At 39.6% G+C, this 25,584-nt stretch overlaps 1 protein-coding gene across 1 annotated transcript in view; it reads right to left on the bottom strand.

Moving 5' to 3' along the window:
* Positions 1-25,584, bottom strand: part of dnaaf11 (dynein axonemal assembly factor 11) — a 97,792-nt gene that overhangs the window by 22,616 nt on the left and 49,592 nt on the right. The window contains exon 10 of the mRNA XM_041245310.1: positions 13,557-13,652. Within this exon, the coding sequence (XP_041101244.1) occupies positions 13,557-13,652 (96 nt within the window). The remainder of the gene's footprint in view (positions 1-13,556; positions 13,653-25,584) is intronic.

Genomic DNA, 25,584 nt, shown 5'->3' with positions numbered 1-25,584 from the left:
CTGCCTGTACTTCTCAGCATTGAGGAGACCATTAATTCTGACCAAATCCCCAACTCCATTTGCAGAAATGCAGCCCCAAACTTGCAAGGAACCTCCACCATGCTTCACTGTTGCCTGCAGACACTCATTCGTGTACCGCTCTCCAGCCCTTCGGCGAACAAACTGCCTTCTGCTACAGCCAAATATTTCAAATTTTGACTCATCAGTCCAGAGCACCTGCTGCCATTTTTCTGCACCCCAGTTCCTGTGTTTTCGTGCATAGTTGAGTCGCTTGGCCTTGTTTCCACGTCGGAGGTATGGCTTTTTGGCCGCAAGTCTTCCATGAAGGCCACTTCTGACCAGACTTCTCCAGACAGTAGATGGGTGTACCAGGGTCCCACTGTTTTCTGCCAATTCTGAGCTGATGGCATTGCTGGACATCTTCCGATTGCGAAGGGAAGTAAGCATGATGTGTCTTTCATCTGCTGCAGTAAGTTTCCTTGGCCGACCACTGCGTCTACGGTCCTCAACGTTGCCTGTTTCTTTGTGCTTCTTCAAAAGAGCTTGGACAGCACATCTGGAAACCCCTGTCTGCCTTGAAATTTCTGCCTGGGAGAGACCTTGCTGATGCAGTATAACTACCTTGTGTCTTGTTGCTGTGCTCAGTCTTGCCATGGTGTATGACTTTTGACAGTAAACTGTCTTCAGCAACCTCACCTTGTTAGCTGAGTTTGGCTGTTCCTCACCCAGTTTTATTCCTCCTACACAGCTGTTTCTGTTTCAGTTAATGATTGTGTTTCAACCTACATATTGAATTGATGATCATTAGCACCTGTTTGGTATAATTGTTTAATCATACACCTGACTATATGCCTACAAAATCCCTGACTTTGTGCAAGTGTACCTAGAAGAATTGATGCTGTTTTGAAGGCAAAGGGTGGTCACACCAAATATTGATTTGATGTAGATTTTTCTTCTGTTCACTCACTTTGCATTTTGTTAATTGATAAATATAATCTATTAACATGTCTATTTTTTAAAGCATTCTTACTTTACAGCATTTTTTCACACCTGCCTAAAACTTTTGCACAGTACTGTATATATATATATATATATATATATATATATATATATATATATATATATATATATATATATATATATATATATATATATATATATATATATTGGATTATCACGTGAGGTAAAATGGACGGGGATCAGGACAGGCGACATGTCCGCTGTACGTTATTTTACATCTAAGTTATAATGTAATGATATAAGTATATATTTATAACGATTACAGTCTAGTATTTGATATATCATATGAGTTTGTTTATCATATAAAATAATGAAGGTCTTTATGTATTCGTATTGTATGTCATAGTATATACAGCCTTTTCTGTATGCACGATATACTGTATGTCCTGTCCGCACCGAGCCGACGTAGACCGTCAGTCGCCGTGCGGCGTCAAAACTTGTGTAAAAGTGTAAACAGTTCGCAGAGTCAAAAGTACGAGAAATTTTAATATTAAACCAAATGTGAAACTTGTCAAGTTATAAACCATACTCCACACTGTTAAGGGGAACAAAAGTTTTTATTGAGAAAAAAATATATATGTTAAAAATACAAAACTGAAAGATCACAATTGGACAAGTCTCCACCCCCTGAGTTAATACTTGGTGGAAGCACCTTTGGCAGCAATTATAGCTGTGAGTCTGTTTGAATAGGTCTCTACCAACTTTGTACACCTAGATTTGGCAATATTTGACCATTCTTCTGTACAAAACTGTTTAAGCTCTACTAAGTTCCTTGGGGAGCGTTGACAGACAGTAATCTTGAAGTCATGCCACAAATTTTCGATTGGATTTAGGCCAGGGCTCTGACTGGGCCACTCAAGGACATTTCTCTTTTTGTTACTTAGCCACTCCAGTGTAGCTTTGGCTGTGTGCTGTGGGTTTCAGCTTTCTTGCAGAGGGCAGCAGGTTTTCCTCAAGGACTTCTCTGTACTTTGCTCCATTCATTTTCTCTTCTATCCTGATAAGTGCCCCAGTCCCTGCCGATGAGAAACATCCCCATAACATGATGCTGCCACAACCATGCTTCACAGTAGGGATGGTGTTCTTTGTAAGATGCACTGTGTTGTGTTTGTGCCAAACAAAACGCTTTGCTTTTAGGCCAAAAAGTTCCATTTTAGTTTCGTTAGACCACAAAACATTTTGCCACATGGCTACAGAATATCCTGAGTGTTTTTTTTTGTTTTTTTTTACATACTTTAAACGGGATTCAAGGTGGGCTTTCTTGAGTAATGGCTTCCTTCTTGCCACCCTACCATACAGGCCAGATTTGTGGAGTGTTTGGGATATTGTTGTCACATGCACACTTTGACCAGTCTTGGCCATAAAAGCTTATAGCTCTTGCAAAGTTGCCATTGGCCTCTCTGATCAGTCACGATCTTCTTGCTCGGTTATCCAGTTTGGAGGGACGGCCTGATCTAGGCAGGGTCTTGGTGGTGCCATACACCTTCCACTTCTTAATAATCATCTTGACAGTGCTCCAAGGGATAGTCAAGGCCTTTGATATTTTTTTATACCCATTCCCTGATCTGTGCCTTTCAACAACTTTGTGCCGGAGTTCTTTTTGAAAGCGCCTTGGTGCTCATGGAGTTTTTGCTTTGAAATGCACTACCCAGCAAAGAGAACCTACAGGAATTGCTGAATTTATCCTGAAATCATGTGAATCACTACAATTTAACATAGGTGGAGGCCACTTAACTTGGTGTTTTTGAAGGCGATTGGATACACCTCAGCTAATTTAGGATTGCTATTACAAGAGGGATGGACACTTATCCAACCAAGCAAGTTCAGTTTTTATTTTTAATTAATCTTCTACAAATTTCTAGAATTTTTTTTTCACTTGGAAGTTGTGGGGCAGGATGTGTAGATGAATGAAAAAAAAAAACTATTTTAATGCATTTAACCTGAAATCATGTGAATGTGAAAACTATTTTAATGCATTTTATCCTGAAATCATATGAATCACTACAGTTTAACACAGGTTACACCTGTGTTCATTTAGAATTATTACAAGGGGGGGTGGACACTTACTTTAATACAAAATTGCTATTACAAGGGCGGTGGACATTAATTTTCTACAAATTTCTAGAATATTTTTTTCAATTGGAAGTTTAGATAAACAGGATGTGTAGATAAATGAAAAATTTTTTAATTCCAGGCTATAAGGCAACAAAAGCTGAAAATTTTGAAAAGTGGTGTAGATATATATACACACACACACACACACACACACAACTGGTCAAAAGCTTTAGAACACCCCAATTTTTCCAGTTTTTATTGAAATTTAAGCAATTCAAGTCCAGTAAATAACCTGAAATGGTGCAAAGGTAAGCGGTAAACTGCCAGAGGTTAAAAAAAAAGTTTAGGTTATCAAAAACTGAAAAATAATGTACATTTCAGAGTTATACAAAAAGGCCTTTTTCAGGGAACAAGTAACGGGTTAACAACTTACAGCTGTTCTGCAGCAATGGAAGTAAATTCAGCTTTGAAAGTTGATGCTAACAATTCCTACAGGTGTCCCAACTTTTGTTGATTACTTACAAACCCTCTGTCTGTATAAAAGCAGTGTTGGAACAGACTGTCTTACTACACCCTCTTAAGCATTATTTGGACAGTACTGTACTGCAGGAAGTAGTATATTGCTATCATAATGGCGAGAAAAGGGAAATTAACAAAGGAAGACAGACAGACCATTATAACCCTTAAAAGTGTAGGTCTTTCCTTTAGAGAAATTGCAAAGAAAGCCAAGGTGTCAGAGTACAATTTCCTACACCATCAAAAGGCACTTAGAAACTGGAGGAAACTGACAGGAAGAGGTCTGGAAGACCCAAAGCCACAACAGAATCAGAAGATAAGTTTCCGAGAGTCAACAGCTTGCGTGATAGGCGGCTCACAGAACAACAGCTTCAAGCACAGCTTAACACTGGTCATAGTAAGCAAGTCTCAGTTTCAACTGTGAAGAGAAGACTTCGAGCTGCAGGTTTGACAGGTCGAGTGGCAGTAAGAAAGCCATTGCTAAGATGGCAAAATAAGAAAAAAGGGCTTGCCCTGGGCCATGAAGCACCGCCAGTGGACTACTGAAGACTGAAAAAAGGTCTGAAATCTTCGGTTCATCATGCAGGGTTTTTGTACGCCGTTGAGTAGGCGAAAGGATGGTTCCTTGGTGTGTGACACCAACTATCAAACATGGAGGAGGAAGCGTGATGGTCTGGGGCTCTTTTGCTGGATCCAGAGTCGCCGATTTTCACAGAGTGAGTGGCACCCTGAACCAAAACGGCTACCACAGCATTTTCCAGCGCCATGCAATACCCTCTGGTACACGCCTAGTTGGTCAGGGGTTCATCCTACAGCAAGATAATGACCCAAAACATACCACAAGGCTATGTCAGAACTACCTTTGAAGAAAAGAACAAGAAGGTAGGCTTCAAATCATGGAATGGCCAGCACAGTCTCCACATTTAAACCAAAAACAAAGCAAACTACAAGTGCAACACATTTATGGGAACTTCTGTAACAGTGTTGGGAAGAACCTTCTGAACAATATTTGATTTCCACTGTAGAAAGAATGCCACAAGTGTGTTCGGCTGTTATATCTGCAAAAGGTGGCTACTTTGATGAGTCAAAAACTTAGATTAAATTTTGTTAAACAAAACGATTCCATGATTTCTTTTTTTATCTCCAACTGTTTATTTGTTCTATGCTTTAATTTAAGAGTACATTGAAACATTAAACTGCGTAAATTTCAATAAAAACTGGAAAACTGAGGTTTTCTAAAACTTAGCTGTGTGTCCAACGTTGGTTGTTTAATCTACCATTACAGCTACGTACTTGGCTTACTGTACTTATGCATCTAGCAGAACCAGAGGCACCGAAGGGATTAAGCCGTTCTGAATGTTGTGAGGGGTACCTGAGAATACTATAGCTATTGACAAGTGATTGCATACCATGCTGTCATAGTCAGAAATCAGAGAAAGTAATTCCACATAATTACCTCTATTTGAGGAATTTGTGCCTTTATCCTGCCCTTCTTGCTAGCCAAGGTAAACAACAGAATCAAATCAAGCATTTAAGAACCTCATGATTTTTTATTACTTGTTCATTATGATGTGTTCTAGCCTTACATTTCTGCTCATCAATCTGGGCTTGTCCAACGGTTTCGAGTGTAATAGTGGCTTGCAAGTGACTGTGGGAATGCTAATGTTTTAGTGCTGACTTCTTTAAGTATCCTAGAGACTGCTTTAGCTAGTACTGTTCCATATCGCCTTTTTTGTACTGAACAAAAACACAGTTCCAGCTGTATGCTTTATTTAACTGACAGCTACTGTTAAGCCATGGATACCTTTCATAATTGGAATTTTGGAAGTGGCGAGTATATCCCTTCCCTTCCTGTGGCAGTTTGGGTATTTGTGGCATAAAAGAGAAACTGAGAAAGTTCTTGTTGAAATGTCTCCATTGTCTGATGACAATTTTTTTTTTTTTTTATTATGTAAAAAGAAATTCTAAATATTACTTCAACATTCTAATATAATTCTCAATAATGGTCTCTATAATAAACAAAATTGCGTGAAATTCTACTATTTTTACACTGTTTACCCTGGCATATTTATATCCTACCTCTGTTCACTAATGATTGGACAGTAGTAAAACCAGAGCAGACCTTTGAATTTCCCATTGGTTAAAGGGTACATCAGCACTACACGAAAAATAAAACAAACTATCCGACCTTGCTGTTCCGAATGTACTTGGTCATTGTATAATAATCTTTATGCGTCCAAACATAGGCATAATGCCACACTGCCAATGTCCAAAATCATTCTTCTGGAGCATCACTTCTGGGCTGAAAAACTTGACTTCCGCGTGTACTGTCAAATGTACTGGTGCATGCTCAATGAAGCGTGTGTAAGCTATATTATCTCAGCGTGGAAACACACTAGTGTGTGACAAACATGGTCCGTCTAAAGGAAGGAACTTCTACTTTCTTTTGTTTTGTGTAGTAGACATCTTTCACACTGTACATGTTTCCTTCGCATGTTGTATTTTGATGTATTAACCCTTTGTGGTCCTATGTCGGACCAGGTCCGACATTACAATTTTTCCTTTCCAGTCCGATATCGGACCTTATCCAACATCATCAAAAAGGCGTCATACACAGGTCCATAGTCGGTTTTTCTCTGGAAAAAGCAGAGAAAAGCTTTCAATGGCTGAGAGAGGCCAATAGAAGCCGAAAAAAAAAAAAAAACTGATCTGAGAAATATGCATAGTCCCTTCACCACAGACATAACATGGACATAAACAAACAAGATATCTGTTCTGCATGCAGCGATTAAAGAAAATCACAGACATTTGCCACACTTTTTGAGATGTTACAGTAATAAAATAATGAATATGCAACATTGTAAATAATAATGTAGCATTATTGAGGAGTTTGGTGATAAATCGAGTGATCAGGAGATGATTTATCGGTATGCACTACTATGAAGAGATATGTGATAAATACAGTGAACAACAATTGGGGCATTTATTTTGATCTAAAATCACAGACATTTTTTTTTTACTGACTGGCCTTAAATGTTGGACGGTTGCCAGCCTTAAGTCAAATGTAGTTTAACGTGGCTTACTTCTTTTCTCAATTGCCAATACAGCAAAGGCAGTGAGCTTTTCTTTACTGTTGATTGAAGCTGGTTTTTGACACTCTTTTTTAAAGAAAATGCTCTTTCTCCAAGTATTTGGCAGCTTGGGGCTTTCAGCACCAATTTGTAAAAATATTTCTAATGCTTCCCTGTGTTGCTTGCATTCTTCTTCCCGTTTCTTGTGTTTATGCTTTGCTGACCCCAAAGGAGACATTGTTTGGTGTATTCAAGCAAAATCCAACTGACTGAACTGGAATGTACTTGTGCCACCTCACAAAAGTGAGTGAGAGTAAGTTCCGGTTCAGACAGTTTGATTTTGTGTGAAACACCAGAGAATGTGACCAGAGCAGAGGATGCCAAAATTCATCTCGCCGCTCTTTCTTTCATTCCACTCCACTACTTGTGATTCCCGCTCTGCTCCCCTGCTCCAGACAAAATAGGCATACCCCACCTCACATTGTATTAAAAAAAAATACAATAATAAAATATAAACTAGCCATTACCCCACCCCACCCCACCCTTTCTGCATCTGTATTTGTCATCTTGTTTTATAACTTTTGAGCAAACTCCATGGCCGACAATGTATTTAAGAAAAATAAAAACCATGGTCAGGTCTTCAGTGTGAGCGGGTCGGAAATGTCCAATCCACTCCCCTACTCCATACAAAATAGGCTCGCTCATTGTTGGACTTTACAATTTCTGACTATACCATAGAAATCTCTAAGGAAATTATTTACCTGTTCTTTTGTAATTAATTTAAAGTCATACTTTTTTCAGAAGCCAGTCATTGTTTTGTGGTATTCATTTATTTTCTATTTTTTTTCTATCACGTCAATGTTACGTTTTTGTACCTCAGCGTGATGGATCAACTTTCTCTTCTTCAGTTTTGGGGGAGCTGCTTTTATGAATTGATGCAGAGTTGCTTTGTAACCATTCTTTAATTGTCATAGGAGCAAACAGTTCAAAAGTGATGTCTTGAGTAAATTCCATGACAGCAGGTGTTTTGAGAGGTGTTTTCTTTGATTTTGCATGGTGCAGTGATACAATAGTTAGAAACAAATGCAGTGATTTGTCTTTGTTCCTAATTGTGACATTGTGCTGGATATTGTAACGGCTTGGAACACTGATGGATCAATCAGCATGCAGCACTCTAACACTCGGTTTTATAATTAATAATAATAATAATCTTTATTTTATATAGCGCCTTTCATCATGGATCATCAGCTGCAGAGTCACTTACAACAACGTCTCACCCCAAAAAAGGAGCACAAGGAGGTTAAGTGACTTGCTCAGGGTCACACAATGAGTCAGTGGCTGAGGATTTGGGATTTGAACCAGAGAACTCCTGGTTACAAGCCTATTTCTTTAACCACTGGACCATACAGCCTTATTAAGCAATAAGGCATGAATGGGCATGGGTTGTGCTGGATACTGTCACTTCTTTGTATGTTGTTAGGTACAATGGCGCAGCTTAGTGCATGCAATCAGCCAAGAAGTGACAATATCCAGCACAACCTATGCCCAATAAGTGCCTTATTGCCTTTATAATAATATATAACAAATGTATAAACATTTTATAAAAAATAAGAAAGGAGAAATATGTTTAACATTTTGAGGATAACCTTCCACAACAGAAAATAGTCCCTGTGAACTAAAAATAATATTCAGGTAAAACATTTTCATTTTTAGTTTTTTGTTTCAGTAAATGTAATTATTATTTTGTTTTGTAATGACTATAAAAACCTTGTTTAGATGTGTTTCAGTTCATTTTTCTGACTTTGAATAACACCTTGCTTTGTTGTATATCTCTCAGGTGCCTGCCTTCCTGCATAGTAACATTGTTGCTGTGTAACTCTTTCCCACTGGCTCTAGCATATACCAAACAGCACAAGAGTTTAAGGTGCTTTGTTGTAAAGAAGATTATTAATTATTAAGTCATTCATTTAAAGTCAGTCATTTAAGCATTTAAGACTAATTTGTTTGTTTTGTGGTATTCATTTCATTTTGAGTTTTTCTAGCAGGTCAATGTTACATTTTTGTACCTGTAAAGACAGTGAGTGCATGGTACTAAAGGAGAAGAGAGATAGAAGGCAAGAGTCGGATGGTTACTAGTACATCGCGTGTAGTAATGTAAATATTGTCAAAATATAAAAATGAATGAAGTCAGTTTCACAAAACAACAGCTGAAACCAGCTAAAGGTGGAAAATAAGAACATCTGACAACTAGATCTGACCAAAGTCAGAGAAAATGACTGGTATATTCTACAAATAAAATACCAAAATAGTGTCTTGTTTAAAATAGTAAACTGATTTGTAGCACAAATTGATACAAACTGTAATATATGAAAAGACACCTTCATATCTTCAGTAGCTACACTGACAGCAGGTATTTTGACAGGTGCTTTCTTTGATTTTGGTGACACAGTGATACGTGGTTAGCACTGGTGGAGTGATTTGACTCTGTTCCCAAGTAGTTCCTAATCGAGACATTGTGCTGGATATTGTAATGGCTTACACCCCGTTCACACTTACTGAGTCGGCCTTGGGCCGTCTCTGGTCCGCCTCAAAATTTCTGTTCACAGTCAGGTTTTAGGAGGCCTAAGTGTGTTCACATATGTGGCTTAAAAAGAAGCCTAAATTACGGCAAAGTGGTTGTCGGGAATGTAAACAGTGACTTAAACACCGCATTCCCAGAAGTCAACATAAGAGATTGAGCTGGAAAATTTGCAGACCTAAATATGTCAATCCTATTTTATGCAACACTGTTGGTACTGTACTTATTGCATAAGATACAATAAAGGCGAGTGTTGACAGTGCAGTCGTTTACTGTGGAAAGAAGCAATCATGTTGGATCATGCGTAAATGCAGCAAACAAGGACGTGTACATTAGACACAATACAGATTATTATATTAATGGTGACTGAATATGCAACATTGTATGCATTATTTACCAATATTGACATTTACAATCTTAGCTACAATCTGAAATGTGTGTGTGTGTGTGTGTGTGTGTGTGTATATATATATATATATATATATATATATATATATATATATATATATATATATATATATATATATATATATATAGACATACAGTGCCTTGCAAAAGTATTCAGACCCCTGACCAATTCTCTCATATTACTGAATTACAAATGGTACATTGAAATTTCGTTCTGTTCGATATTTTTTTTTTAAAAACACACTTAAACTCAAAATCAATTATTGTAAGGTGACATTGGTTTTATGTTGGGAAATATATTTAAGAAAAATAAAAAACTGAAATATCTTGCTTGCATAAGTATTCAACCCCCACACATTAATATTTGGTAGAGCCACCTTTCTTTTGGGGTAAGTATGTACCAGCTTTGCACACAGTGTCGGAGTGATTTTGGCCCATTCTTCTTGGCAGATTTGCTCCAGGTTGTTCAGGTTGGTTGGACGACGCTTGTGGACCACAATTTTCAAATAGTGCCACAGATTCTCAATGGGATTGAGATCAGGACTTTGACTGGGCCACTGTAGGACATTCACCTTTTTGTTCTTGAGCCACTCCAATGTTGCTTTGGCCTTGTGCTTGGGATCATTGTCCTGCTGAAAGGTGAATTTCCTCCCAAGCTTCAGTTTTTTAGCAGACTGAAGCAGATTCTCTTGCAGTATTTTCCTGTATTTTGCTCCATCCATTCTTCCTTCAATTGTAACAAATGCCCAGATGAGGGAAGCATCCCCACAGCATGATGCTGCCACCACCATACTTCACTGTAGGGATGGTGTGTCTTGAGGCATGGGCAGTGTTAGGTTTGCGCCACACATAGCACTTTGAGTTTTGGCCAAAAAGATCTATCTTGGTCTCATCTGACCACAAAACCTTTTCCCACATCGCAGCTGGGTCACTCTCATGCTTTCTGGCAAACTCCAGACGTGCTTTCAGATGGTACTTTTTGAGTAACGGCTTCTTTCTTGCCACCCTCCCATACAGGCCAGTGTTATGCAGAGCTCTTGATATGGTTGACTGGTGCACCATTACTCCACTCCCAGCCACTGAACTCTGTAGCTCCTTCAGAGTGATTGTTGGTCTCTCTGTGGCTTCTCTCACAAGTCTCCTTCTTGTTTGAGCGCTGAGTTTTGAGGGACGGCCTTTTCTTGGCAGTGCCTGGGTGGTGTGATGCAGCTTCCACTTCCTGATTATTGAATTGAACTGTGCTCACTGGGATATCCAAACACTTGGATATTATTTTGTATCCTTTCCCTAATCTACGCATTTGTATTACTTTATCTCGAACTTCTGTAGAATGCTCTTTGGTCTTCATTTTCCTTCAGATTCACAGCCTTACCAATGATCCTTCACCAGTGGGGTTTTTATCCAGAAAATGTGACAGCAACGGTTGTGGTTGGTTCACAGGTGGAGGCCAATGGTAAGGTAATTGTGTCCTCGTTAGGGCAATTTCTTTCATTGGTGCAAACTGGGAGCTTCCACAGCACAGGGGTTGAATACTTATGCAAGCAAGATTTTCAGTTTTTTATTTTTCTTAAAAATATTTCCCAACATAAAACCAATGTCACCTTACAAGAATTGATTTTGAGTTTAAGTGTTTAAAAATAAAATATCAAACAGAATGAAATTTCAATGTACCATTTGTAATTCAGTAATATGAGAGAATTGGTCAGGGGTCTGAATACTTTTGCAAGCCACTCACACACACGTCCTCTCTACAGCGAGCAAAATAAGTTTTTATCGTTTTAATGAAAACTGTAGATGAAGAAATACTTCATGACTGGGTCAGTCATGACATTCATGAATGACCCAGCATCATCATCATCAAAAGTGTCGGTGTATTCAGTGCATTCCCCATTGCTATTTAACGGGTTGGAGATCGCTGTAGGTTCCATAAAATCCAAGATCCGTGGTGGGTGTATTTCTGGCCTGCTGCTCAGTATTTCCCAGAGTTCTCGGACAAACTTGCAGGTTTTCACCAGAGACAACATGGACATGAAGGAGATAGCTGCTTCTGCATCCAGCGCTCAAAGAATATCACGGAAATTTTGAGATATTATATTAATAAAATAATGACTTGGATCACATTATTGAGGAGTTTGGTGATAAAATGAGTGATTGGGAGAGTATCTACATCTATAAAGAGGTATGTGAAAAATACAGCGAACAAGGGGTGGGGTTTGGCTGGAGATGCAGGACTGTCCTTTTGCGATTCAATACCTTTTAAACCTGCTTTACTCTGGGAAAAAAAAATATTTAAAACAGCGTGTGTGAAAATAAATTGGATCTGACACGCCTGACAAGCGATGAATAAATGGACAGCTAAGGGTTAATTTCTGCACTGTCCCAGCAAACTACCCCTTAAAACCGACATTGGTATGAGCTACTAAGCTCGACCTAGTAGGGGAGTGGTTTGAGCTACATCACCGCTCTGACGCGTTAAGGCCGGCCCAGGGCCTGCATTGGGTTCACACATGCAGGCATTGTGGTACTTTAGGCCACATCAAAAACCTGGTCTAAATTTCAACGGCCCAGGGCTGCCTTTTCATTTTTCGAGCATTCACACATGAAATAAGGCGGCCCTGGGCTGGCCTAAACCGCACGTGTGAATGGGGTATTGGACACCGAAGGATCAGTCAGCGTGCAGCATTCTAACACTCCATTTTATAATTAAAATCATGGAATTTAAAGAACTACAAAACGATATCACTTAAGTCTACCGGAAGCCATAATATTAGTACAGTATTTCATGCTTTTGAAATGTCACATTTTTTATCTGGTCAGTTTTTCGTTAAGTATGTAGAAATTACAAAACAGTTTGTAATTCAATATGTTAACATTATTCAGCAGGTTTAATCTGACTTTATGAAGCAAAATGTGTCAAATCTATAGGGTGATACAACACTTTTGGCCATAGCTATTATAAACTCTGTACTACTTTGTTGAGACATAGCTCTGAAGTGGCCTTTTGTTTTTATGTAAAACCTTCCCTAGCAACAAAAACTTTAATATTTAACTTATTTTTCAGTGTCAACAATCATCTGTCTGTAAAGTATCAGATGGTAAAGGAGACCATTACAACATCATTTCTGATTACTCTCGCCAACCCTCTATTTAATATTGATTTTTAAACAAAAAAAGGTACCACATACATTATTTACAGTAATTTAAAATGAGAAGATTTCATTCCAATACCTTGGGTTTGACCTAATTACTACTTCTTAAACTCAGAAATAGTTGTACTGATAATTCAGTAAGAGTAGATGGGCTAAGCTACGCAGTGCAATAAAACCACAAGCCACATCCCTAACTGTCTAAAAATGCAGAAAGCATTGCATAGCCCACTGTAATGTATTTGCTGTTAATCAACTCTCTTGTCTCTAAACCTTATTATTATTAGACAACCTTGGTCTGACTGTTACGGTGTGGTATTCATGAATATTGTCATTAAGTGAAATATTCTGTAATTGCACTGAATAAAAAAATGCAAGATGTATTTTTAGGAAATATATCTTGTAAAAATATTTTGTGCTGAAGGAAAAATCAATATGCTAACTATGATTCAGTTAACATTCAAGAGATATATATGGTTATGTCCTACACAGACTGAAAATTAATTAAAAATGGCTGGCGAATGTATCAAAAAAATATAATGTAAACTCTCCATTACTATATTTAGCGTTTAAAATTGAAATTAATCAAAACTTGTTACAAAGCTGCCTTTGTTTATGTTGCTGTCTTCTAGACCCTGGAATATTCTCCAAATCAGTAATAATGGGCAAAATGTACTCAAGAACGGCTTATCAAAATATCTAAAAAAAAAACATATCCCTGTGCAAGAGTAGTAGCACTAATACAAAGCTAATGTTACACACCTTTGGCATAGTGACGACCAAGTGTCCAGTGATTTGGGACCTTTTAGCGGTACTGCTGTCAGGTTTCACTTCAGTGGGAAGTACAAGCTGGAATGTCTGCAAAAAAAGCAAAACAAACGATTTTAGCAAATACACTTTTTTTCTGTTTTATTTCCGCATTTCATAATAACAATAAAAAAGTGTGTATTTTTAAAAAAAATAAGGCAAAAAATTGTTTTGAAAACTGTCCAAATTGCTTATTTGTGTTGTGCCGGAATTGTCCGAAATTTGAAAACGTCCTTTTGCGCGTCACAGTCCATTCTGTGCTGTGCAGAAATAAAATGTATGCATAGTGCAATATGGGCGGAGCAGCCGACAATATACGCGATCCTGGTATATTCGAAGGTATGTGTCTAGCACAAAACCAGTTTTGCGAGGCACAAAATAACGCTTTTAAAAACCGAGTCTTAACTCGGCGCACATCCCTCCAGCACTGAACTGCAGGAGCTTTCCAAGGTACCACTGTGGAAAACACCATCACATCTACAATAGACATTTATGTAATGATTATAGGACAGGAATTCAAAAGAATGATAGCTGCTTCACTATTTAAAAATACATGTTTAAAAAATAAAAGCAGCAGGAAGCTGCTATCTCGACCGTTCTTTCAGACCGAAACATTAGGCTATTTACTTTCCGATCAAAAAGTAGTATCTCCGTTCGAAACAAAAATATGTGGTTCAGTCCAATCAAAAAAGTAGTACCTCCCTTTATTGCATTGCTATTTGCATTACAACAGCTTCCCAGTAGCAGGGTACTCACGCATCCAGAGGTATTCTTGTCCTCCGATCCGCCAGGCAACTCCACAAGCTGGATTTCAATCAATATAGTTTGCATTTCTGTACCTTGATATTTACATTGATTTTAATATTAGGCTGTGGAAGGGTGGTGGGTAATTCACTGACACAGGAGACAGGCAGGTGAATTTGGCAACACCGCACAGGTGCCCAGTTTTATTTCAGGGTGCTGTTTTTTCTTTAATCCCACAGATGGCGCTGTGGGTCCGTGGTCTGATTTACCAATGATGGTAAACAGAACCACGGGCATACCAAGCGATGGTACACAATACCGGCGCCCTTGCAGGTGCTTCGAAACAATAATTCAAAACAGAAGGCACAAAGAAACAGGGAAAATAAAACAGTAACAAAAACTACAAAGAAAAAGTGCTGCACTTTGCATCGATATCCCAGTCGCCGCTGCCTGTGCGACCCGGATCACCGTCCTACACTGCCGGCTCACTAGCCTGCTCTGATATACTAATCAGGGGTCTGCCCAAGGGTTCCCCGCCCTCAATGTCTCGCTCTGAACCTCCGTTTCTTTCTCTCCCACTGGTTCTCGGTCGTTGACCAGCGCTTCCGCACTCTTGGCGCGTTTAAAAGGACAGACCTGAGGAAACAGCAGAGCGTTATTTTATAGGACCAACAATCTCCCAAGACTAGCCTCTCAGCCATTCAGAGAGGGGGAAAGTCCACACACCCACTTTCCCACCTCCCTGTGTCACTGCCATGACTGACAGGCGGTTGTTGGGAGACTGCCGTCCTCTTCCTGCAGCCCGTGAACACGCCAGCAGAGTCAGCACAGATCTCTCCCTGCTACACAGGCATACAGCAGGCTATATTGATTACTGATTTGGGATTTGTCGGGAGGGGCTTCATTCATTCCACTGCTCATTCAACCCGTTTTATTTGATTCAAATGAATTGCGTTTTATATATATTGATATATATATATATATATATATATATATATATATATATATATATATATACACACACACACACACACACACACTAAATCGGTCAAAAGTTTTAGAACACCTCTATTTTTCCAGTTTTTATTGAAATTTACGCAGTTTAATGTCTCAATGTACTCTAAAATTAAAGCATAGAACAAAAACATTGGAGATAAAAAAAGAAATCATGGAATCGTTTTGTTTAACAAAATTTAATCTAAATTTTTTACTCAAAGTAGCCACCTTTTGCAGATATAACAGCAGAACACACTCGTGGCATTCTTTCTACAATGGAAATCAAATATTGTTCAGAAAGTTATTCCCAACACTGTTGCAGAAGTTCCCACAAATGTGTTGCACTTGTAGTTTGCTTTGCTTTCACCCTTCTGTCCAGTTCATCCCAAACCAGCTCAATGGGGTTTAGGTTTGGAGAATGTGCTGGACATTCCATGCTTTGAAGCCTACAGTTTTGTTCTCCTAAGGTAGTTCTGACATAGCCTGGTGGTATGTCTTGGGTCATTATCTTGCTGTAGGATGAACCACTGACCAACTAGGCGTATACCAGAGGGTACTGCATGGCGCTGCAAAATGTTGTGGTAGCCATTTTGGTTCAGGGTGCCACTCGCCGACTCTGGATCCATGTTTGACAGTTGGTGTCACATACCGAGGAACCATCCTTTCGCCATCCTTAAGCCTCTTTTTCTTATTTTGCCATCTTAGCAATGGCTTTCTTACTGCCACTCGACCTGTCAAACCTGCAGCTCGAAGTTGCTTACTTTGATCAGTGTTAAGCTGTGCTTGAAGCTGTTGTCCTGTGAGCCGCCTACCACGCAAGCTGTTGACTCTCAGAAACTTGTCTTCTGATTCTGTTGTGGCTTTGGGTCTGCCAGACCTCTTCCTGTCAGAGTTTCCCCCAGTTTCAAAGTGCCTTTTGATGATGTAGGAAACTGTACTCACTGACACCTTGGCTTTCTTTGCAATTTCTCGAAAGGAAAGACCTACATTTTTAAGGGTTATAATGGTCCGTCTGTCTTCCTTTGTTAATTGCCTTTTTCTCACCATTATGATAGCAATATACTACTTCCTGCAGTACAATACTGTCCAAATAATGCTTAAGAGGGTGTAGTAATAGTCTGTTCCAGAACTGCTTTTATACAGACAGAGGGTTTGTAAGTAATCAACAAAAGTTGGGACTTGTTAGCATCAACTTTCAAGGCTGCAGAACAGCTGTAAGTTGTTAACCCATTACTTGTTCCCTGAAAAAGGCCTTTTTGTATAACTCTGAAATGTACATTATTTTTCAGTTTTTGTTAACCTAAACTTTTTTTTTAACCTCTGGCAGTTTACCGCTTACCCTTGTACCATTTCAGGTTATTCACTGGACTGCTTAAATTTCAATAAAAACTGGAAAAATGGGGGTGTTCTAAAACTTTTGACCGGTAGTGTATATAAATACAATTCATTTGAATCAAATACAATGGGTTATACTGTGTGTGTGTGTGTGTGTCTGTATATATATATATATATATATATATATATATATATATATATATATATATATATATATATATATATATATATACAGTGCCTTGCAAAAGTATTCAGACCCCTGACCAATTCTCTCATATTACTGAATTACAACTGGTACATTAAATTTCGTTCTGTTTGATATTTTATTTTTAAACACTTAAACTCAAAATCAATTATTGTAAGGTGACATTGGTTTTATGTTGGGAAATATTTTTAAGAAAAATAAAAAACTGAAATATCTTGCTTGCATAAGTATTCAACCCCTGTGCTGTGGAAGCTCCCAGTTTGCACCAATGAAAGAAATTGCCCTAACGAGGACACAATTACCTTACCATTGGCCTCCACCTGTTAACTATTAAAGTTTCTGTCACATTTTCTGGATAAAAACCCCACTGTTGAAGGATCATTGGTAAGGCTGTGAATCTGAAGGAAAATGAAGACCAAAAAGCATTCTACAGAAGTTCGAGATAAAGTAATACAAATGCATAGATTAGGGAAAGGGTACAAAATAATATCCAAGTATTTGGATATCCCAGTGAGCACAGTTGGATCAATAATCAGGAAGTGGAAGTTGCATCACACCACCCAGGCAATGCCAAGAAAAGGCCGTCCTTCAAAACTCAGCGCTCAAACAGGAAGGAGACTTGTGAGAGAAGCCACAGAGAGGCCAACAATTACTCTGAAGGAGCTACAGAGTTCAGTGGCTGGGAGTGGAGTAATGGTGCACCAGTCAACCATATCAAGAGCTCTGCATAACACTGGCCTGTATGGGAGGGTGGCAAGAAAGAAGCCGTTACTCAAAAAGTACCATCTGAAAGCACGTCTGGAGTTTGCCAGAAAGCATGAGAGTGACCCAGCTGCGATGTGGGAAAAAGTTTTGTGGTCAGTTGAGACTAAGATAGAGCTTTTTGGCCAAAACTCAAAGCGCTATGTGTGGCGCAAACCTAACACTGCCCATGCCTCAAGACACACCATCCCTACAGTGAAGTATGCTGGTGAGCATCATGCTGTGGGGATGCTTCTCATCAGCAGGGACTGTTGTTATAATTGAAGGAAGCATGGGAAAATACTGCAAGAGAATCTGCTTCAGCTTGGGAGGAAAGTCATCTTTCAGCAGGACAATGATCCCAAGCGCAAGGCCAAAGCAACATTGGAGTGGCTCAAGAACAAAAACTGAATGTCCTACAGTGGCCCAGTCAAAGTCCTGATCTCAATCCCATTGAGAATCTGTGGCACTATTTGAAAATTGTGGTCCACAAGCGTCATCCAACCAACCTGAACAACCTGGAGCAAATCTGCCAAGAAGAATGGGCCAAAATCACTCCAACACTGTGTGCAAAGCTGGTACATACTTACCCCAAAAGAGAGGTGGCTCTACCAAATATTAATGTGTGGGGGTTGAATACTTATGCAAGCAAGATATTTCAGTTTTTTTATTTTTCTTAAAAATATTTCCCAACATAAAACACACTTATAAAAAGGTGATTCCAGGACTACCATTATTGTTGTTGTTAGGTATATGTGTTTTGTTTTTTTAGCCAACGCTCTTATAGAGGTGTGATTTATAGTTAAAACACACACACACCCACACACACACATCATAAAAATCAATTAACAGCTATTTCAGTTAGACTATAATATTAATCCTAACAAAAACAACAAGCTTCCCAGCTATCAGCATGGAAGCAAAATTAAGTCAAATCAGACTAATAACGACTGCAAAATGGAATGCGTAAATCAGTTTAAGGGAAGTTTAAATAAAAGCAGTTGCAATACATTAATATAGTTATATTTAAGATCAAAGTTGGATACGAGCGAGTAGTAACTGCAGTACAGTATTTAATTATGGATGGACAAAACACGCAGATGGCCACTGGTACATTTTACAGTAAAAAAAAAAAAAAAAAAAAACAGATCGTAACAGAAAACTAAAAAGTAAAAAACACTGCATTGATTAATTGAATAGGTGAAATGTAGCCTACTCATATTTGTGAGACACCTGTCAAAATTAAGAAGACAAAATCAGAGGCATCGTTAATTCACCTCTCTTCTTAGGAAACAGGCTCAGGTAAATCTGTGAAGGCCCTTTAAATATTGCCTACGATAATGATAAACATTAGATACAAATTTATGCATGTGGACAAATGTCATATGCATTTGTGCTAAATGATTTGAATTACGAAAGGATAAATCTGAACGAATATGGCAAAGTTTGCGAGGATCATTAGGGTTTTGCAGTGCGCAGAATGATTCCATAAAATGCGCATATTGCTAAATGCCTATCCTCAGCAACATTAGTTTTGGAAAAGAGCTGTGTAGTTTACATCGCAGTGCTCTCGGGGCTCAACCAAAGGCTCCCTTTACTTTTCAAGCCCCTCACCCAGAAATTCTACAAGATATAAGGACACAGCTGACTGTTGATTTTATTTTTTAATAGTGTTATTTATTTCTTATTAATATCAGAAGTAGTTCTACCGGTGTACATGCTTTATATGCATTCCATGCCATTGCCTGTACTGTGCCATGATATGGGCAGGGGGCATGGTGAGGCAGGGCAGTTGGAAGGGGAAGACTTTCAAGAGGAAAATGATTAAGGGATACATGTGCAGATCGGGGCTTTCAAATGGATGAGTGTTGTCGGCATCGTGGATTTGTTTTACAGGCTATACTTCTATAAATATGTGTACTGTATAGTGTTGACGGCCACGACAGCAGGTTAGTGAAGAGAGACGGGGCACGTTTGTATACAGCGTAATTCTGAGCTACTAAAAAAGCAGACTCCTTCTTGTTGACATATTTTATTAGCAAGTCACTGCAACATATTTAAGTTATATTTTGAATAAATACTGTATTCTAATGCTGCAGTTCGGGGGTGCCAATGCTACTGATATGTGTTGAGGGTTGATTCTGCATTCCGTGTGCAGGTTATTTTTGTGTGGAGAATAGGGTATGACATAATATGAATATTAAGTCTTGTACAATAATGGTAACGGTCTATCGTTCTGCATTCTCGCTTGGCTGTTGTGTGCAGTTGTTATATTGGTAGTGACTGCGCAGACGGTTTTGCGAGGAACAAACAGATTTGCTAATTGCACAAAAAAACTGCTATATTCCAATGTCGAGCAACTGCTTTGTGCTGTATTGGAATATCTCTCTTTTTGTGCAGAGTGGTATTTATTTGCAAAAATTTAGCAAGGAGATTGCACGAAGATCAAAGATTAGACCCAAAGACTATTATATCTGTCCTGGTTGAGGGACTATAAAATGAACAAACGTTAGGTTATTATTCCTGAAATAGAAATGGAACCATTACCTCATTGGTATTCATCGTTTGACACCGTCTAACCCAGTGGTCCTCAAAGTAATTTGGGCACGGGCATAAACTGATCTTACTTTGTGGGCAAGCTGACTATTTCATAGGTTCTTATCTTAAACACTGCCTTCGAGACATACACAAAGTGTGTGTGTAATATATATATATATATATATATCATATATATATATATATATATATATATATATATATATATATATATACACACACACACACACACATACAGTATTGTGCAAAAGTTTTAGGCAGGTGTGAAAAAATGCTGTAAAGTAAGAATGCTTTCAAAAATAGACATGTTATATGTTTAAGTGTGACATGTTTAAGTTTATATTTATCAATTAACTAAATGCAAAGTGAGTGAACAGAAGAAAAATCTAAATCAAATCAATATTTGGTGTGACCACCCTTTGCCTTCAAAACAGCATCAATTCTTCTAGGTACACTTGCACACAGTTTTTGAAGGAAGTCGGCAGGTAGGTTGGTCCAATCTTGGAGAACTAACCACATTTCTTCTGTAGATTTAGGCAGCCTCAGTTGCTTCTCTCTCCTCATGTAATCCCAGACAGACTCGATGACGTTGAGATCAGGGCTCTATGGGGGCCATACCATCACTTCCAGGACTCCTTGTTCTTCTTTACGATGAAGATAGTTCTTAATGACTTTCGCTGTATGTTTGGGGTCATTGTCATGCTGCAGAATAAATTTGGGCCTCCATGATGGATAAGTATCTGCCTGTACTTCTCAGCATTGAGAAGACCATTAATTCTGACCAAATCCCCAACTCCTTATGCAGAAATGCAGCCCCAAACTTGCAAGGAACCTCCATCATGCTTCACTGTTTGCTGCAGACACTCATTTGTGTACCGCTCTCCAGCCCTTCGGCGAACAAACTGCCTTCTGCTACAGCCAAATATTTCAAATTTTGACTCATCAGTCCAGATGCCATTTTTCAGTTCCTGTGTTTTCATGCATAGTTAAGTCGCTTGGCCTTGTTTCCACGTCGGAGGTATGGCTTTTTGGCCGCAAGTCTTTCATGAAGGCCACTTCTGACCAGACTTCTCCGGACAGTAGATGGGTGTACCAGGGTCCCACTGTTTTTATCCAATTCTGAGCTGATGGCACTGCTGGACATCTTCCGATCGCGAAGGGAAGTAAGCATGATGTGTCTTTCATCTGCTGCAGTAAGTTTCCTTGGCCAACCACTGCATCTACGGTCCTCAACGTTGCCCGTTTCTTTGTGCTTCTTCAAAAGAACTTGGACATCTGGAAACCCCTGTCTGCCTTGAAATTTCTGCCTGGGAGAGACCTTGCTGATGCAATATAACCACCTTGTGTCTTATTGCTGTGCTCAGTCTTGCCATGGTGTATGACTTTTGACAGTAAACTGTCTTCAGCAACCTCACCTTGTTAGCTGAGTTTGGCTGCTCCTCACCCAGTTTTATTCCTCCAACACAGCTGTTTCTGTTTCAGTTAATGATTGTGTTTCAACCTACATATTGAATTGATGATCATTAGCGCCTGTCTGTTATAATTGTTTAATCATACACCTGACTATATGCCTACAAAATCCCTGACTTTGTGGAAGTGTACCTAGAAGAATTGATGCTGTTTTGAAGACAAAGGGTGGTCACACCAAATATGGATTTGATTTAGATTTTTCTTCTGTTCACTCACTTTGTATTTAGTTAATTGATAAATATAATCTATTAACATGTCTATTTTTTAAAGCATTCTTACTTTCCAGAATTTTTTCACACCTGCCTAAAACTTTTGCACAGTTCGGTACAGTACAGTACTTTTGCACAGGAGTTATTCTTGGCTCACTCTGATAAGGCCAAGTCTCAGGTAGTAATTGTGCGTGCTGCGCCTATTCTTTAAATAATTTACATAAAATGTGCAATTCAAACATTTTTTAAAAAGCATGTTTACACAGATAACCGTGAATAAACTAAAAAGAGGACAGATAGCATCTTGCTTTGTTTCAATTTGACAAATTTGTCAACACTATTTTAAAGATCGCTCATCTCCAGTACAATTATTCAGAAAAATTCGATTTGTAACTAAATATACTGTGGTGTTTCCCTTGTCTGGTGAAAAAAAATATAAAATACAGAGAGAAAATTAAATTCTACATACTGAAATTTATTAATTTTCTCAATAACAGTTGGCGAAATTAGGTGCTTATCTGGCATATTAATACCCGCCTCTGCTCACGAATGATTGGACAATTGTCAGATCTTTTTCTTTCCCACTGGCTACTGACTCGCCTTCAAATTTCATGCAGAATACCATGAACGGCCTCTGCTTACATATATTTGGACAGCTGAGTAAAACTTGGCAGATATTTAACTCTCCTATTGGTTAAACTTACTGTCAATACCTGTAACTGAAACAGACACAGTTTATGTCCCACCCAACTAACTTATGATTGGGCTACTGCAGAGGCAATGCAGATATTCAATTGGTTGATCGTAACGCAGAAGCCCTTTGGGAAAAAGAAAAAGAAAATGTCAAGTACGTAGAAGCACAGCATAAGTGAGCAGCACTGTCAGGCTGAATGCTACGGTGCTTTTGTTGGAAAACGTGTTAAAGCTTTCTTTATTTTACTAAGCTACTACCCACCAGAAATATGTTCACAACCCATAATTTAAGAACAGCTGCCGCGGGCACGATGGCCTGGCTTCGTGGGCACAAATTTTCCCGCGGGCACCACTTTGAGGACCACTCGTCTAACCAGATGTTCCAAAGCTACATGTAGTGCCCCTGACGCAGTCATGCCCGCCCCCAAGAGCATAAGAGACTGCAGTCACTCAAAACATCACCATTTTTCCCTCAAGACTGCTGCAAGACGCAGCGACCTTGAAGATTAACGGTTATCCTTCTATTTCAGGGAACCAGGGTTATGATAATAACCTAACATTCCCTTTCAAGTAGGAAATGTAACCATTACCTCATGGGTAGTGTGGCAGGCTGGCGAGTGGATAGAGGCCCAGAGACAGTCTGCAGTTCAAAAAAATAACAATTTTATTATAAATTAACAAAAATAAAGTGCACAAGGGCAAAATAACAGATACTCAAACACAAATAAAGCAAAAACAAAACTCACAAAAATAAAGTTTCCAGGCTGGGCAATGCCTTCACTGGATTTAGAAAATTCAAAAACCACAAAACAAACACCAACCTGCTTCCTCAGCTCCCTCCTCCCAAATGAGAAGCAGAGGCCTCCTTTTATATCAGGTGGCTGGGCGCTGATTGATCGTTAATCAACCTAATCAACTAATCAACCCCAGCCACCTGAACATAATAAACCCAGGCAGGCAGGGGAAGTTAACCCCATCCCTGCCAATTTAAAAGGGCAGAGCTTTGCTCTGCCACAGGTAGACATACCAAAGCTGTTGCATCGGATATTGTAGACCAAGTGAAAAGCTACAAGGCCCGGCCAAGGCCACCTTGCGCATTACCATGAGGAACCTAGTACAAGTAACAGGGCTTAAAAAATGTGGGGAGCTCAACTCCAATTTTATGCTGTAAGGGTCAAGCTCGAGGCCGCACTTAACACTACCCAGGTTTTGTGGCTCCACAACATTCAGCCGATAGAACCGCGTAAAAGTGTGGGGCGTAGCCCACACCGCTGCATTGCAAATGTCTTTAACAGTTGCATACTGGAATAAAGCCCATGAAGTTGCCATGCCTCTGGTAGAAAGGGCGATGAGCTCATCTGGAGGGGGCAAACTGGCTTGATCATATGCAGTCTGAACCGTATCTGTGATCCATCTTGACAGCCTCTGTTTAGAGCTTTCCAATGGGACTTAGCCCCATAACAGATAAAAGAACAACTGTTCAGACCTCCTCCAACTTTTGGTCTTGTCCACATAATATGCTAGTGTTCGCATCACATTTGAAACACACTTGTACACACCTAAGTATAGTCGAGTAGGCTGTGTCAACCAGGATAGTGCCTGCAGACAGTGGCGATACACTGTTAGTAGACGGCTGCGGTTCAATGTGGCTTGAAATACCCTGCTGTTGAACCAGCCTTGGAGAGGGCACATGTGCAGAAGACCCAAGGAGATGGTCTGGAAAGCTGCTGCCATCAAGCACAGAAGCCGCTGAAACGTCACTACTGCGAGCTTCTCGCTAGGCTGAAAAAGCTTCAGATAAGCGGCTATTCTCTGCACTCTGTCCTCTGACAGAATGGACAACAGTCCTGGAATCCAGACACACTCCTAAATAGGAGTCTGTGAAGTTGCAAGCTGGCTCTTTGCTTAGTTCACAAACAGACCTAACCGGAACAGGTGATCTGTGACAAGTTTCGTGTGAGCCCCTGGCTGCGCTGGAGATTGAGCACAAATGAGCCAGTCATCCAGGTAACTGAGCACTGTGATGCCCCAGAGTCTCAGTGGGGCCAGAATAGCTTCCATATACTTTGAAAATACACAGGGGGCTAAAGACAGGCTGATTGGTAGAAACTTCCTGTGCCCTGATTTTATTGGGATGTAAGCGTCTTAAATCCACCGTGGTGAACCAGTCGCCTAGCCTTATTGACTGTAACAACTGCTGCATGGTTAATATTTTGAACCTCCTTCAACTCAGATAAGGGTTGACCTGTCTGACATAGAGGATTGGTCCTTCTTCCAAGTGAAGAGGATGAACTGTGCAAATAGCCCACTTCTGCAGCAGGGCTGTCACCTCCTGAGACAATACCAAAGCGTCTCATGGGTCCATGACTAATGTTGTAGTCACGCCCTGAAATGGAGGAGGACCATGTTTGAATTGCAGAACTTATTGAATTTCCCCCTTTGCGCAGCTGCGGATCAGTTGTGAAAACCCCCTCTGGCTGTGCCAGTCTCTGAGGCTGCTGGAACCTTGGTCTCCAGTTTGGCATGGTCTACGTACTGGAGGCAGCATCTTTGGAAGCAGATGCACCAGTTCCTTCGTTGACTTCTGCACCCGATGAGAGCACTAAAGCATGTCATCTACCGCAGGACCAAAAGTCCTGGAGTAATCACCATCTGCAATGCGCGTCTGAGACAGCCAGAGCTGACGTCTTGCAGCTACTAAAATACGGAGCAGGTTCTTAATCACCAGCTGCAGTTCCTCAAGCTGCTGTGGTGTTGGTCTGTGACTCTAAGAAAGAGACATCAACAAACAGCTCTGGTAAGCCACCAAGATGGTGATAAAATTACCCAATCGCACAGAAAAAGAGCCAGTTGAGTAAGCCTTTAAGTATAATTTCAGAAACCCTGCACTGCTTATTTGGGCAGATAGCATCTTTATTAAAAAGCACTAGCTTTGGGACTTGCACCAATAATGCGATAGTGGCATCTACTGGTGGAAAATCAGCCAAGCTGAGTTTTTCTGCCTCACGCAGACTGTACAGCACTCCCAAAGAAC

This window comes from Polyodon spathula, chromosome 3 (assembly GCF_017654505.1).
Source record: "Polyodon spathula isolate WHYD16114869_AA chromosome 3, ASM1765450v1, whole genome shotgun sequence".
Classification (NCBI taxonomy): Eukaryota; Metazoa; Chordata; class Actinopteri; order Acipenseriformes; family Polyodontidae; genus Polyodon; species Polyodon spathula.
Note: the sequence above shows the minus strand (reverse complement) of the source record. Positions and strands in the feature narration are given on the sequence as shown.